The following is a 14,748-nucleotide window of genomic DNA, read 5'->3' as shown; positions in this document are numbered from 1 at the left end:
CCAGTAATATAGAACAGTAAACACCACCATAGCTACCAGTAATATAGAACAGTAAACATCACTATAGCTACCAGTAATATAGAACAGTAAACACCACCATAGTTACCAGTAAACACCACCATAGCTACCAGTAAACACCACCATAGCTACCAGTAATATAGAACAGTAAACACAACCATAGCTACCAGTAAACACCACCATAGCTACTAGTAATATAGAACAGTAAACACTACCATAGATACTAGTAATGAAGAACAATAAACACATTATTGCCCTAAATAACAAGACTACCATATGGATCAACATGGGAGCATTAGATTGCATTAATTACATTACTATTACTTTTGAAATGTAATCTTAATAGTAATAGTAAGATTTTTTGTAAACGATCTAAGTTTGGTGTCTTTTCTACACGAATAGCATTTCCATAAAACGGTGGAGGATGGCAAAACTGCTGTTGTGAGACTTTTAAAAATGAATTGAAAATATAGTTCATTTCAAGTAATTTGATTCAAACTGTAAACGGGGGGGGGGGGCGCACTTGATCAAGGGACCCTAATATTAAAGAGCAAGAAAACCCCAAATTAGTTCTACAAATACTTTTTTTACCATGAAATAAATATGTCATATGAAACTTGTATATCTTGGTGCCAAATAAATATATCTATATACCATACTGACTGACAAACAAATTGCATTTAATTATGCGAATGTGATGGACAATGACCAGAATATGAGCCGTTTTCACTGTTGGTTGCGAGGGCGCCAGTGACATTTTCAGCCATAGGCCCCATGCAAACTTATTCCGGCCCCGAGTGGATGTAACAGACTGGCTTAAGCCCATGTTTGGATTGATATGTATACTCACAGAGTAAAAATCTCTGTGTATAATGTTATGGTATGTGAATAAACCAGCTTTTCGTATATGCCAGTTAAAAATAGACGCATGGAAAATCCAGATAATGTGATGTGTTAAGCTCTGTTCATACTACATCCGTATGCGTAAACGTATCCGCATCCGTATCCGCACTCGCATCCGTATCCGCGTTTTGCCGTTCAAATAGAAAACGCCAAAACGTCCGGCATTCAAGCTGAATTGTCTGTCAGAGATTGATTTTCTTTTTGGGGAGACGATGTAATAAGGGGAAAGTACTCGCTGATTGGCTAAAGCTCGGCTCACTGGCCGAAATGCCGGACGCACTTTACAAAAATACGCTCTGGGAGCAATCTGTTTTTGTGCGCAATACGTGCCGGATTCTATTTGAACCCTTTCTCTAAAAATGACTAAAGTATACCAGTACGTATTTACAGATACGGATACGGATGTAGTATGAACGGACATTTAGTCTGTTTTGTTTTGGTTTTTTTTCGATGAGAGGGCGTTTTATCGATGTAAAGCAGACAGACCAACTTTATAATATCAACAAGAAACAACATTATTGTCACAGGGTAAAACTATTAATAGGGTTGGAAAAAAAAAACAACATCCATTATTATGGACAATCAAATCGGTGACGAGCATATTCGATTGAGGCTAAGCAGCTTTGAAGTATGGTAACTCAGATTCTAATTGAGTAAGAAAAATGAAGCAGTTTTATTGTTCGATGCTTTATGAAAAAAATTAAATGTGCAAGTAATTCATTTGTTCGTTTTGGTGGGTTAATTAACCGAGGGAGATATGTAAGTACCTTATTTAATGAGTGTCATCTACGTTAATCTCACTGTCCATTACTTTATTAAACTGTGCAATGATTACTTTTTATCACCACTAAACATTACACCAGGGCCCGGTTCCTAGAAAATTCTTAAAGTAAGCACAAAGTCATGCTTCACTTTTTCTTACGTAAGAAACTTATAAAAATACCGTCCCTAGAAAATTCTCAAGACCATTCTTACGTAAGCACAAGTCAAGTATAAGTCTAAGCACATTGTGACTGGTAAAGTTTACCATAAACTGAGACTGCGATGCTCTTTAATGTGGGAGAGTGATTTTATTGGGGAATATTTTAAAGTCACCAATACTAAGTTTTAAATGTAGGTAATACCAGAACCGGAAGAGTCATCCAGTAGTGAAGAAGATGAGGATCAGGTGTACTTAGTGGAGGATGCAACCTACTTGCAACCTGCTAGCACCACTGAGGTACACGATGGGAACGAAGGACAAGCTGAGATCGACACCAGTGTTCAAGATGGTGGAAGCAGGCCTGAACCACCAGACTCAGCTGTTTCTGAAGTGTCAGAGGAAAATTCACAGCCAGATGACCCGGAGCCCAGAAGATCGGGAAGAGAAAGAAAACAACCGCTCCGGTATGAAGATTATGTCATGTCACAGCAACCAGCATCTTCGGTACCTTCTACCCTACAGTTGCGTGCTGAACTGGCAAGATCGCTGTTACCACCAGATTTCATGAGTTTGTCACCAGATAGGTTGCAGGTCGTACTAACTATGTTGCCAGGTTTATGCAAGTCCTTGTTTCCGGATGTATTTTAGTTTAGCTGGTGTTGGAGACGGCCAGGTCATATTGTGATCGGATGTCGAATATGGTTAATGTCGGGGACAACATTTGCATTAGGGGGGAAGTATGTGGGAGAGTGATTTTATTGGGGAATATTTTAAAGTCACCAATACTAAGTTTTAAATGTTAGATAATATGTTCCACTTCACTAGCTTTAGCTATCCTGTGTTTCTATCGACTTTCTATCCACTATCTTAAGTTAGAGTGAGTTTCTTCTCACTTTTGGTATCTTGTTTTGGTTTTAACCTTTGAACCTGAGTATATTGTGGTCAGGTGATTTGGTATCCAGGGAATGTTTGGACACTTAGGTAATAGAGTTTGAGGCAATAGGTTGACTATTTTCAGTTCTCCATATTGCAACTTATTTCTGTATAGTCATAGTTTAATTAGCTAGTTTTAGATATTTCATTTCTAATATAGTTTATATAGAAGTTAGATTAAAGTATTCAATAGTTCCAGTGATTGCCAGATACTTCAAAGGTACTTCACCTTTGACAGTCTGTCTAGCCAGCAAAACCCCTCTCTAGGGGTTTCTGTTATATCTGAATAAACCGTTGAATCGAACCCTTGGTGTGGTTTTTTTTACAACTAGAGAATGGACCCCCCGTAACATTAACGTCACAAAAACAACTTTGGTATGCGAATTAGGCTACGTCATAAATTTGTCGTCTGCTTCATTGACGTCATATATATATATAATATGGGTGATTTAGATGCATTTGACATGTCCCCTATACACATATAAAATGTGCCACAAGATAAAAAAACGCAGTCACATACAAACTAACTGAATAATTGTGAGAGCGCCTGATTTTAAGTAGCCCGTGTGTTTGTAGCCTATTGTTTACTAATTGGCGAAAAAATAAAATGTTTTCAGGGTACAACAGTACAAGCGAAATTTTCTATAGCATTCTTAATTTCTCTGGAGAAGGATTTTCTCTGTCTTGTAATTGTCTCTTTGGTATCAAAATAACGGTCAGCCATCTTTTTGAAGTGGAAACAGACTTAAGGTTGGTAAACAAGCCGTACCTTGCTTGGGACTTGTGCTTAGATTGGCTATGTTTAAGAACGAAGTTGTGCTTAAGTTTTTTCTTGGAACGCATAATAACGTTCTTGTGCTTACAATGAAGTCTACTTAAAATCTAAGCACATGAACGTTCTTAATAATTTTCTGGGAACGCAAAATAAGGTAAGTTTACTTAAATGCAAAGTCTACTTAAATCTAAGCACAAGACCACGTAAGATCAAAAATCTAAATTGCATGTATGTATAGCCCATGGTTACTATATCAACTTTACGGCAAGTTCACACCAATCTGACTAAAATTAAGTTGTTGTTGTTGTTGAGTTAGTTGTATTTTACGTCCGCTTCCACCGAGGTGATATCGCAGACAATGACATATTATGTATACAAGGTGCATTAATTTACAATGTGATTAATGAGAAAAAAAAAAAAAATTAGGATAATTAGGTTTTCATATATATGTACATAGGACAATAGACATGTGCAAAGGACGAGAGATGTGCCAGTAGACGTTCACAAGCATGCGAATTGACGGAACAGACATGGACAAAGACGGACATTTTTACAGACATAAACATATTATGTACATATATATATATTTTGGGTCGTTTGGGTTAGTCTGGTCGTTCTGTCCGGTAGAATGGCAGGGCGGTGCATTGGTGCAACTCTTCCTTGGGGCTTTGTTGGTGAGTATGAGTCCTGGTCCATTCTTCCTTCCATTTGGTTTTGTTGTCCGGTATGGTGGCGTTGTTACATCTTTATTTCTGTTATTCATTCCTTTTATTGTTGGTTCTCTGAAGGAAGAATCCAGCACCTGAAAAAGAAAGTTAGAGAAAAGAGAGTATCTGATCTTACTGCGGTTTTGTGGTTATTTTTATCTAGTAAGGCTTCGGGGGGGGGGGGGGGCGGGGAATCATTATAAACTAATAATAAAAATAGTAAGTAAAATTAAGTCCGCTGTTAACGTTTAAGTATCCGACACGCCAAAACGCTTTTCGATTTTTCAATTACGACCTTAATCCGGTTGATTGGCTGGTGACGTCACAGGCACTACACATAGGATATACATTATCTATACAATATCTCACTGTACAATATAGCACTATCAATACACACGGCAACTGGACAAGCGTCTATTGACGGTCCAATTACCACGTGACTGGTCTAATCTTAATCAACGAATTATCGTCTTTCATTGGTATAGATTAGACATTTGTGATTGGAATATTTTAGAGTGAATTTAAAATGCCGTATCATGCCGTAGATCAATTTAAGCTACCTTTGTTTAAATAGGCCACGTGTCAAATGAAGATGACTCAAGAAATTAGCGCATTTACCGGTAATTTGGATAACCCCGTAATACTTGATATCCCAAACTTAAGTACAGAAATACAAATGGTGCCAGTCATTTGTCGATATATTCATTATTAGCTACTAGCAGGATACCCGGCTTCGCTTGGGGGTCATAACTCCGAAACCGGAAGTGGTAGACTAACGCCACCTGGCCTATGTTACTCCCCGGTCCGAGCTACCCCTATACCCCAAATTTCAGACTCGGGGCAGATTAAGAGTGTTTTCGATAATTGGCAAAGTCATTTTTACAGAAGGTCTATTTTTACGACTTTGAGTGAAGATAACTGAATTAATTTCAACCAGATTGGCGTGGACTTGCTGTAAAGTGGATATAGTAACCATTGGCTACACGTATCTCAAAGTTTCCAGGCCCATCTTATGTGCACTTTATGAATTTTCTAGGAATCGGGCCGTGGCCTGGTAAGCCCTATATATATATTTAACTGATACACAATGGGTATTATATCAAAATAACCCATTTGTAGGCGATGTTAAAAATAGATGCATGGAAAATCCAGGTCACGTGGTATGTTACTTGTCTTTTTATTCATATCGACATAGATGACATCTACCAAGCTATAGATTATAAGTCTGTCTTTTTCGAGCAGTAAAGAATGTGGTGTAGTCGATGTTAGCTTGATATTCGTCAAACAACAGACTGTTATAAGGTATAAAATTAATATTGATAATGTTATGTAATTGTTAGGTTGGCAAGTAAGCCTACGTCATCCATTGGATACTTTCGTTGAATATTCCTGCGAAAGGCAAAGGTCGGCGAACTTTGCCTTTCGCAGGAATATTTAACAATCTGTCGTCAGAGTAACCGTGATATTGTTGTCGCCAATTAGGGAACACTCGATGACAGTTTGAAATATTCATCAAATTACTTATAATACTGTCTTTATATCAGCGGCAGCCTTATATGTAGGCCTTTATAACATTTGACACCTGGGATATGAAGTTTAATAGAGCCTTCAGTGGCTCACATTTCATTTTTAGGGAGTTCCAGTTTCTAGCATAGTTTGGTTGTATTTCGCTAACGGGAAATAATTCGATATCCATATAAGCTTGTTACTTATGTGTATAAATATAAAGATCATAATAATTCATGTATGTAATATAATCCTTTTAAGTATACAAAAAGACCTTAAAAAACGAACTTTGAGATAGGAGATTAGATCTATAGTGTAATATTATATAGAGTGTTATAATGTCCCCAATCACCATTTTGCAGCAAAACTAGTTTTTATATTAGTAAGTGTAAGGGAATGTCTGGGAGTGGGGGCGCACTATACACGCAAGACAAAACCGACAAGACAAACCTGTGGATTAGACAAACTATAGGCTATTGACATTGCAAAAATTAAGCAAAAAATCACAAATCAGTATGGTGTAAAAGTAAGTAAATATAGGTTTACGATCTTGGTCATTTTGAGAGTACAGTATCAGTAACCAGGTGGGCATTTCGGAAATTAAATATTTTTGCTGGCTGTTATTTTTTGAAAAAAGAAAGTTTCTATTGGTTTAAGACATGACTTATGGAAAGCTATGCTTTGTGAAATGGGACCCAGATGATGATGCCTTAACCAGACTTTATATTAAGAACACTGCCCCTTTGATTTCCCCGTGGATAAAGCAGACGTATGACTAAAATGAGCCATGGTCAAATACTCAACATGAATCATGGTCAAATATCCTCCCCTCCTCCCGCCCCCCAAAAAAATCCACAGGGTCGAATATCCCCAAATGTACATTCCTTATGACCATTTTTGATATTTACAGAACCTAGACATATTGAAAAACTAAAATGGCGAAATATTCGTCGATTGATGGATTGCAAGGTGAGTTAAGTTGTCCCATTTGTCTGGAGTTGTTCGAAAAACCCATCACTCTGCCATGTGATCACGCCCTGTGCGAAAAATGTTTGGAGCAAGTTCAAACAGACAAGGCTCTTGGAAAGAAGTTGGATGTGATTAAATGTCCTTTATGTCGGCGTAGTGCGGATGTTTGTACAAATCCGTTGGTAAAGAACTTGATATTGGAGAGAATTGTAAGGGTCTATAAGGAGGATAGAGAATGTAGATTAAAAAGAACTGAGAGTTGCAATTTAAATGAAATTCAGAGATCAATAAACACCGATAATGGAGCAGATGCCCCACAGTCAGCACCACTAGCTAGAGCCACCCAGTGTTATCCACGAGTACAACGACCCGAATCTATGGCTTTGACATTACCTACCCAGGAAACGGCGTTATTCTGTAACCCCTACGACCCTGGATCTACTGATAATAAACCATTGAGACCAAGTGGCAGTGTTCTTGAACTCCGATCACAGTTAAATCCTTTAGGCGACGGTGACTTCTTGACCAAGTGTACAGGTGGTTGTTCAGAACGATCTGCTAAAGCTGTGATATTATGTACTCAGTGCAAGAACCAGTATTGTAGATTGTGCTGGGAGCATCACCCAAGTTTGGATGGGGAAGATACCAGAGACCATAAACAACGATTGCATGTTTATGTCACAGCATTTCTTGATGACATTAACGCAGTAAGTATAGCACCCAATGACATGCGTCTTTTAATGTTACCGGAATTGCTTTGTTATCCACCAACGTACAGTTCACGTAGCCGTTCTACTCCACTATACCCTGGGTTCATCCATGGGAAATTCACGTATTCAAATTATCTGCCTTTGATCGTAGCTTGAACCATCAGAACCATCCATCTTTTCCATGGTTAGTTATCTCCCCTGGCACAATGTAAACGCTCTACATTCCAGAATTACACCAGCTATTCATTGCTATTCTTGATTTTTGTATTATCTTAGTTTTCCATATTTACCAGTTTTTAAATTATTCCCCAATGAAACGATGCTGCTACACTACTATATATGATAAAAAATACAAATAGTATCTTCTTTTCCAGGAAAACTGTATAGAATGTAATAATTGTGAACCCGAGGTTCATGAGCCAGCAACATTGATATGCTTGAACTGTAACGTCAACTTCTGCGAAACCTGTTTTAAGGTTCGGCATCCAGCATTGGTCATCAATCATTATGTGGTTAAAAAACCCAACGTTCTTCCAAAACCACCACAGCTGTGTACATTTTGTACGAAACAGCCTTCTAATATGGCCAAGCTTTCTTGCAAAGGGTGTAAAAAGAATTTTTGTAGTAACTGTTTCATGGACGCCATACACGGATGTGTAAAAGATGTGGTGGAGAAGAAGGAAGTTAGAGAGACAGGAACTACCGACCAGGTCATTCCTACAGAACGCCAAATTCAGGTGAAGTATTTGTCCGATAATAATTGTACGGGGCGCCAATAACCGAATCCATATCTCTTGGATACGATAAGATTTATTTGTATCTAAATATAAATATATGGGAAAATGACAATGGCATTTATGGACATAATTATTTTTAATATATAAAATAATGAAATAAATAAAACATGACATGACTTTCGTTTTATCGGACATTAAATTTTAAATATATGTCAATTTAAAAAGGAAAGGCAAGTACTATTTGATATGTCGCCCCTTTCTAGAACCTCTCATACCAAATCCCATATTTGAGGAATTCACATAGAATTTTATTTTTATAACACAGAGGGAGATGGTTAACTTGATGAACCTAAAGAAACAACTCATCCAGGAGATTCCATTGTTTTTCTCAAAACAGAACCAGGTAACAATGTTAGATATAATAGTGTTTTTATCAGTAATGACCTAGAGAGAGAGAGGGGGGGGGGCGGTGGGATCTTCGCCAGTTAAAACTCGGTTGCGCTTCGGTATCCTAGTGTAAGCATGCAATGTACACAGAGAAATCCCATGGGGATAGGCAGGCGTCCCTTATCCACGTCACGTACACCTGGTGTCAAACCCATATGGTACATTGGTAACAGACCTTATCATCTATATAGCGAACGCGTTAGACCACAAGGTAAATTATGTTAACCCTTTTCCAAACATCTCATACCACATCGTCATGGGGGCACCAGCATCGTTGGTATTACACTAATTCGTCCCATTAGGATAATGGTACTACATGTATATGTTTTATTATAACAGGCCCTATGATATGCAGGATTAAAGTTCAATCTTATACTGATTAATGAATTATTTTTATTTGTGTATCAGCTCAAAAAACCTAAACCTGACATAAAAGTAGGGGATCGAGTCGTTTCTTATCCAGAAGCACAAAATGTAGAACTTCGAGCAGTTGTTAAATGGATTGGACAGTTACCTGGTGATGCGGATGATAACATTACTGTCGGAGTGGAATTTGTAAGTTGATGTAACCATCATAGATTATAATACATAGACTGATACATACAGCACCAAATGCTGGGAAAATTTGGGCACACAATTGTACTTTGTAAAAGTTGTATAAAAAAAATATTGTGTTCTTGAATGTGTCCAATTTAACAGCGAATTTATTATTATTATGTAACATACTAAGAACCTAACTACATTTTTTGGGCACCAACCACCACTGCCCCCCCCCCCCAGTCAAAAATTTCCGCGTACGCCTATGTTCATAATTTAAATTAATGCAGCAAAGAAGACTATCGAATTTCAACAATTTCTGTAAATTGCAAACCGATCTGTATGAAATTGTCATGTAAATGTCCCCCATTACCTGCAAAGAATAAATCTGCAACACCTCTTGTCGACCGGTTGGACGATTTAGCTGCTGTTGGCGTATGTTTCGTTGACGGGCAACCTGTCCTTCTTCCTGTTAGTCACGGAGTCATATTTAAAATTCTGTTTAAAAGATACTCTCGTTATTATTATTTATGTCAGTGATCTGTGTTCTAATAATGACTGTGTAGAATACAATATACAATATATCCCACGCTACTAATTGTTACATAATCTTTCTGAAACCTGTTTGTTTTCAGGATGATGCTGTAGGTGGTGGTGATGGCACCTATAACGGCACTCGGTTATTCGAATCTAAAAACGGTCATACTGGGTTTATACCTATATTAAGTGTCATAAGAGAAGTAGATGTTGCCCCAGCTATATATACTAATGTTGGTGTTGATGATACAACTGTTAATACAGATATACCCAGAGTATGTGATATAGAGGAGGATACGGTAAGTGTATGACAAGACAGGTTTCATGATACCAGAGCCTATAATCATTGAGTGGAATTTAGCGATTGAACACATTAAAAAACACAACACAATTTATATGGAAAACAACCATTAGTTTATAGACATTTAGCACGACGTTTCGACACGTATTCTCTTATCATTTGTGCTTGAAAACGATAAGAGAATTCTTATCGAAACGTCGTGTTATATGTGTATAAACCAGTGATTATTTTCCATATAAATTATTTTGATACCAGCGCCCTTGAGGATTTCTACAAACTTTCCGTAGTGTTTCGTTGATAAATCTATTTACAATCTGCTGTGCTAGTCATAATTCTTCGCTCACATTTAATATAGACGTACATGTTTATTATGGCCACCATCGTCCGCCGGTCTGTCGGTCCATCAAAATTTTCTTAAAATCACATATCGAGATTGTTTTATGAAATAAGTCAGAGATGTAAAGACATTAAACACCAACACTTTACTCTTGCCTAAGATTCTTGGTATAACCCTTTTAATCGGGGTAAAAGGTAAATTGGATTCAAGTTCAGTCTTTTAAAAAGGGTTAGGGTTAGGATTCCCCCAAATACTCATTTATATAAAGCTGCCATTGTGGACTCCGAAAATTCCCGAAATTCTCCAACCGGCCTACAATTAGCATCTCCCCTATGGGTGAACGAAAAATCCTATTTTTAACATGTCGACACTTTTTATCTGATTATGACGAAACTTAAAATGTATGTTTATTACTCACAGTTCTTGATTCCTTGCGATAGTGGATTATGGCCCCGGATTGTACGAAAAATCGTGTTTTTAGCTTGTGGGCCCTCCAGATGTCACAATTGCTATCCGATTTTAAAAACCTGTTTTAATATATCAACGTTACACCATAATTTCGTGAAAATCGGACCGTAACTGCGTACATATCGCCGCTCCTCGTACGCAAATATCGTAAAAGTATGTAATAACAAGGCTGTAGAGTGTAGACCCTCTAGCTGTCACAGTTTTTATCCGATTTTGATGAAACTGTTTTTAGCTTGTTCTCTGCCCAGTTCTTGCAAAATGTGGGCGTATCTTGCATGACAACTGCTTGTTATCCGATTTTTATGAATTGGCCCATATCATGCCGTATCTTCCTCGATTATGACCCCGGATTGTACGAAAAGTCGCGTTTTTAGCTTGTGGACCCTCTAGAAGTCACAATTGTTTTTCATCTGATTTAAAAAAAAAAAAGTTTAAATATAATGATGGTTGAGGTTGAATTTCGTGAAAATTCGGATGGAAATTTCTAATCAATTATGTTCGATGAAAGACGCGTTTTACTTGTCGTTTGTAAATCAACCATTTTTACTACTTCCCCTTTGTCTTCTGGGATTTGTTTTCTTTGGCCATTACAAATGGCATTCGAAGCCATAGACTACACGAGTCGTGGTGTAGTGATTTAAAAATGTGTCTTTATAGGATCACATATTTTCACTGCAAGATAACAACATCAATTCTGATTGAAATGGGTCAATATTTTAATTCGTGATTTTAATTTCGAATATTATGGATAATATTGAGCTAGAGGTTATTATAATATTATATACAGGTATCAGACAACTTGTTGATAGGAGATAGAGTGGCTTACTTCCGGGAAGACTCCTTTGTTAAAGGTACAGTTAAATGGATTGGTTGCCTGCCCGACGACACCACAGGAACAACCAGCGTTGGTGTTGAATTTGTAAGCTAACTTAGATTAGATTTTCTTCTCAGATTGAGGGTGGATGGGATGATTGGGAATCATTATTATCAGTGAAATTCATATTTCATTTCTATTAAATTCAGCATTCTATTTTCTTGATATTGTGCGGGCCCTGGGGTATGATACCATTATTTCTTCACCAAGTAATTGCCAGTAATTCTTCCACGAGTACAATTGGCAATTTTGTATCTGTTAACGCTTCTATTGCATTTCAGGATTCACCAATCGGATCAGGAACCGGCAAATACAAAGACCACCGTCTCTTCTATGCTAAACAAAATCACGCATCTCTTCTTCCTATTTTGGGCTTAATTAAAGTAGAAGACTTATGATAATAAGTGACCGCGACAACAGTACTGCAGTACAAACCGCTGATGAAATATTCTTTGTGTGCGCAGGCATTTATAGTAATAGATAGTAGCAGCCCCTACCACACCCCAATTACACCATTATAGGATGCATCTTATTCATATAATTACAGTTTAAATGATTTATCCCATAGCTACAGTAATTAAATTACTGTAATTATATAATACATCATTAAAACTGTAATGATATGATACACCATTAATACTATAATTATATAATACATCATTATTACTGCAAGTATAAAATACTATGAAATACTACTATTACTGTAATTGTATGATACACTGTATATTCTTTGAATGGCATTTAGTAATTGGAACATAATCAAAAACACACTTTTATGGATAACAATTACTATGGTTTATTTCACTGCGACGTTTCAACAAGGTTTCACAAGTCGTTATCAAGCATATATACAAATTTGTATATATGCTTGATAACGACTTGTGAAACCTTGTATATATGCTTGATAACGACTTGTGAAACCTTGTTGAAACGTCGCAGTGAAATAAACCATAGTAATTGTTATCCATAAAAGTGTGTTTTTGATTTTGATGATACACTGTAATTATATGATACGCCATTAATACATCATTATATATTACTATTTACTGTAATTATATGACACATCAGTATTACTGTAATTATATGATGCATTATTAAAACTGTAATTATATGGTGCATCATTAAAACTGTAATTATATGATGCTGTGAAAGTCACCAAGTGTTATATATATAAGGAAACCGGATTTATTACACTGCAGGAGAGAAGAAGGCGACATAAATTAATTTTATTCTACAAAAAATCATAAACCATATTACTCCCGAATACTTATTTCAACTGATACCACCTAATATAAATTCGTATCGCCTACGAAACCAAAGTAACATCCCAACATACTTTTGCAGAACTTCTTTATTTTCTTCTTCTTTTATACAATCTACAATTCGAGAATGGAATCTACTCGATCTTTCTACTAGAAACTTACCTACTTTATCTTCTTTTAAATCTAAACTCGGCTACCTTGATCAAATTATACCTTCATCATACAACTCTGGCAGCAGGAAAAATCAAATTCACCATTCTCGCCTCCGACTCGCTTGCAGTGATTTAAACGGACATCGTTTTCTCAGGCATATTTCTGACAGCCCTACATGCGATTTTGGCCACGCCTTTGAAGACTCTGAACATTTTCTTTTAATTTGTTCCTTACGTTCAGATGCACGATCTGCAACAATATCAAAACTTCCAAAACTTTATCAAAATTCTCAAAATTTATTATTCGGAACTGAAGACAGAAACAATTCTGAAGAAATTATTTCGGCAGTATATAACTTCCTCGACATCTCCCAAAGATTTTGAAAATTCCGTATGTGAATTTATGAAATATAAACATTCTGATTGTGGTTTGTACATATCGTGTATATAGTGTATATAATCATCTTATAATTTAATCGTTCACTTTACTTTACTTTACTTTACTTTTCATTATATATTTATGTTTGTACTTTTATGGAGAGGGGGTCTATAGGCTTTTGCCTGTTCTCCAATCCAGTTTCTGTGAATAAATATTGTTTAGAAAAAAAATCATTAAAACTGTAATTATATAATGCATCATTAAAACTGTAATTATATGATACACCATTAAGACTGTACAGGGCCGGCGGAAGCAATTCTTGATTGGGGGGGGGGGGCTTCCATCCTAGGTCCTTATAGGCGTGGGTCCAGGGGCCGCAATAACCTGGAGAAAAGAGTACTTGCGGCCAAATTATTGGGGGGGGGGGGGCTAGCAACTCTCCCAAAGTGTAACTTGTTGTTTTTTATGGACTTACCCAGGGAAGGACGTATGAAAAAGACGGAAAATTCACGGATTTACTTTCTCTTCCCCAAAACCGTCTCACGAGTGGGTGGAAGGGTTGCAAAAGAATTAGATAGGGCGTATCTGGTAAGAAAAAGAAAGGGTACTTAAGAGTATACAAAACACAAACCAGGACTACCACAAAATCGAAACCACACCACCGAACACAATGAAACAGTTTCATTTTATCTACAAAGGGTAATCGGTTCATTTTATTCAGTCAGGGTAACACAATTTTTATCCATAAAATAAGACGAATATTACTTTGCAACAACCCCCATTAGGCTTGAAAGGTATTTGTTTCACAACGTCAACCTGTATCCCCGAAGCTATTGTATTTTATTCGGCAACACATTGCAAGAAACAGAAGATCGGTTAACCGCTCGGGTTAAACGAAACCTACACAAAGTTCTATGCGACTTCATAAAGGTTGTCGTCCTGTTCTTTATGTAAATAAAAAGTAAAATCGTTGTACTGAAAAACATCACCGGAGAGTTAACTTGGCAATATTTTAGAACATAATCAACAGCAACAAGCCAATTTTGCTTTAATCCGAAATAAGTAGTTGCCCATTATCTTCTCATAATGCTTCATGCAATCCACTGCGTTCAGGAAATTCTGCAAAGCGAACAAGTGCGACTGCAATACTGGACCTCATTTCCACACAACAAAAACACATAATGAAGAACTGGGCGTTATTCATACAGGGAAAATTACTATCAATGTATTATGTGCATAGTATAGTAAGTGCTGGAGGACCGAACTACACGCAA

General features: G+C 36.9%; 1 protein-coding gene across 1 annotated transcript; it reads left to right on the top strand.

Annotated features, from left to right (window-relative positions):
* Nucleotides 1–5,434: 5,434 nt before the first annotated feature.
* Nucleotides 5,435–13,717, top strand: LOC126824422 (uncharacterized). The gene is made up of 8 exons (XM_050553646.2): nucleotides 5,435–5,560; nucleotides 6,675–7,440; nucleotides 7,818–8,180; nucleotides 8,506–8,583; nucleotides 9,036–9,182; nucleotides 9,800–10,000; nucleotides 11,595–11,726; nucleotides 11,963–13,717. Exons 2-8 carry the CDS (start codon nucleotides 6,700–6,702, stop codon nucleotides 12,077–12,079), a joined length of 1,779 nt encoding a protein of 592 aa, XP_050409603.1. The 5' UTR covers nucleotides 5,435–5,560; nucleotides 6,675–6,699; the 3' UTR covers nucleotides 12,080–13,717.
* The last annotated feature ends 1,031 nt before the right edge of the window (nucleotides 13,718–14,748 follow it).

The sequence above is a fragment of the Patella vulgata genome, chromosome 6 (assembly GCF_932274485.2).
Source record: "Patella vulgata chromosome 6, xgPatVulg1.2, whole genome shotgun sequence".
Lineage (NCBI taxonomy): Eukaryota > Metazoa > Mollusca > Gastropoda > Patellidae > Patella > Patella vulgata.
The sequence above is the reverse complement of the archived record's forward strand: the minus strand, read 5'-3'. Positions and strand labels throughout refer to the sequence as shown.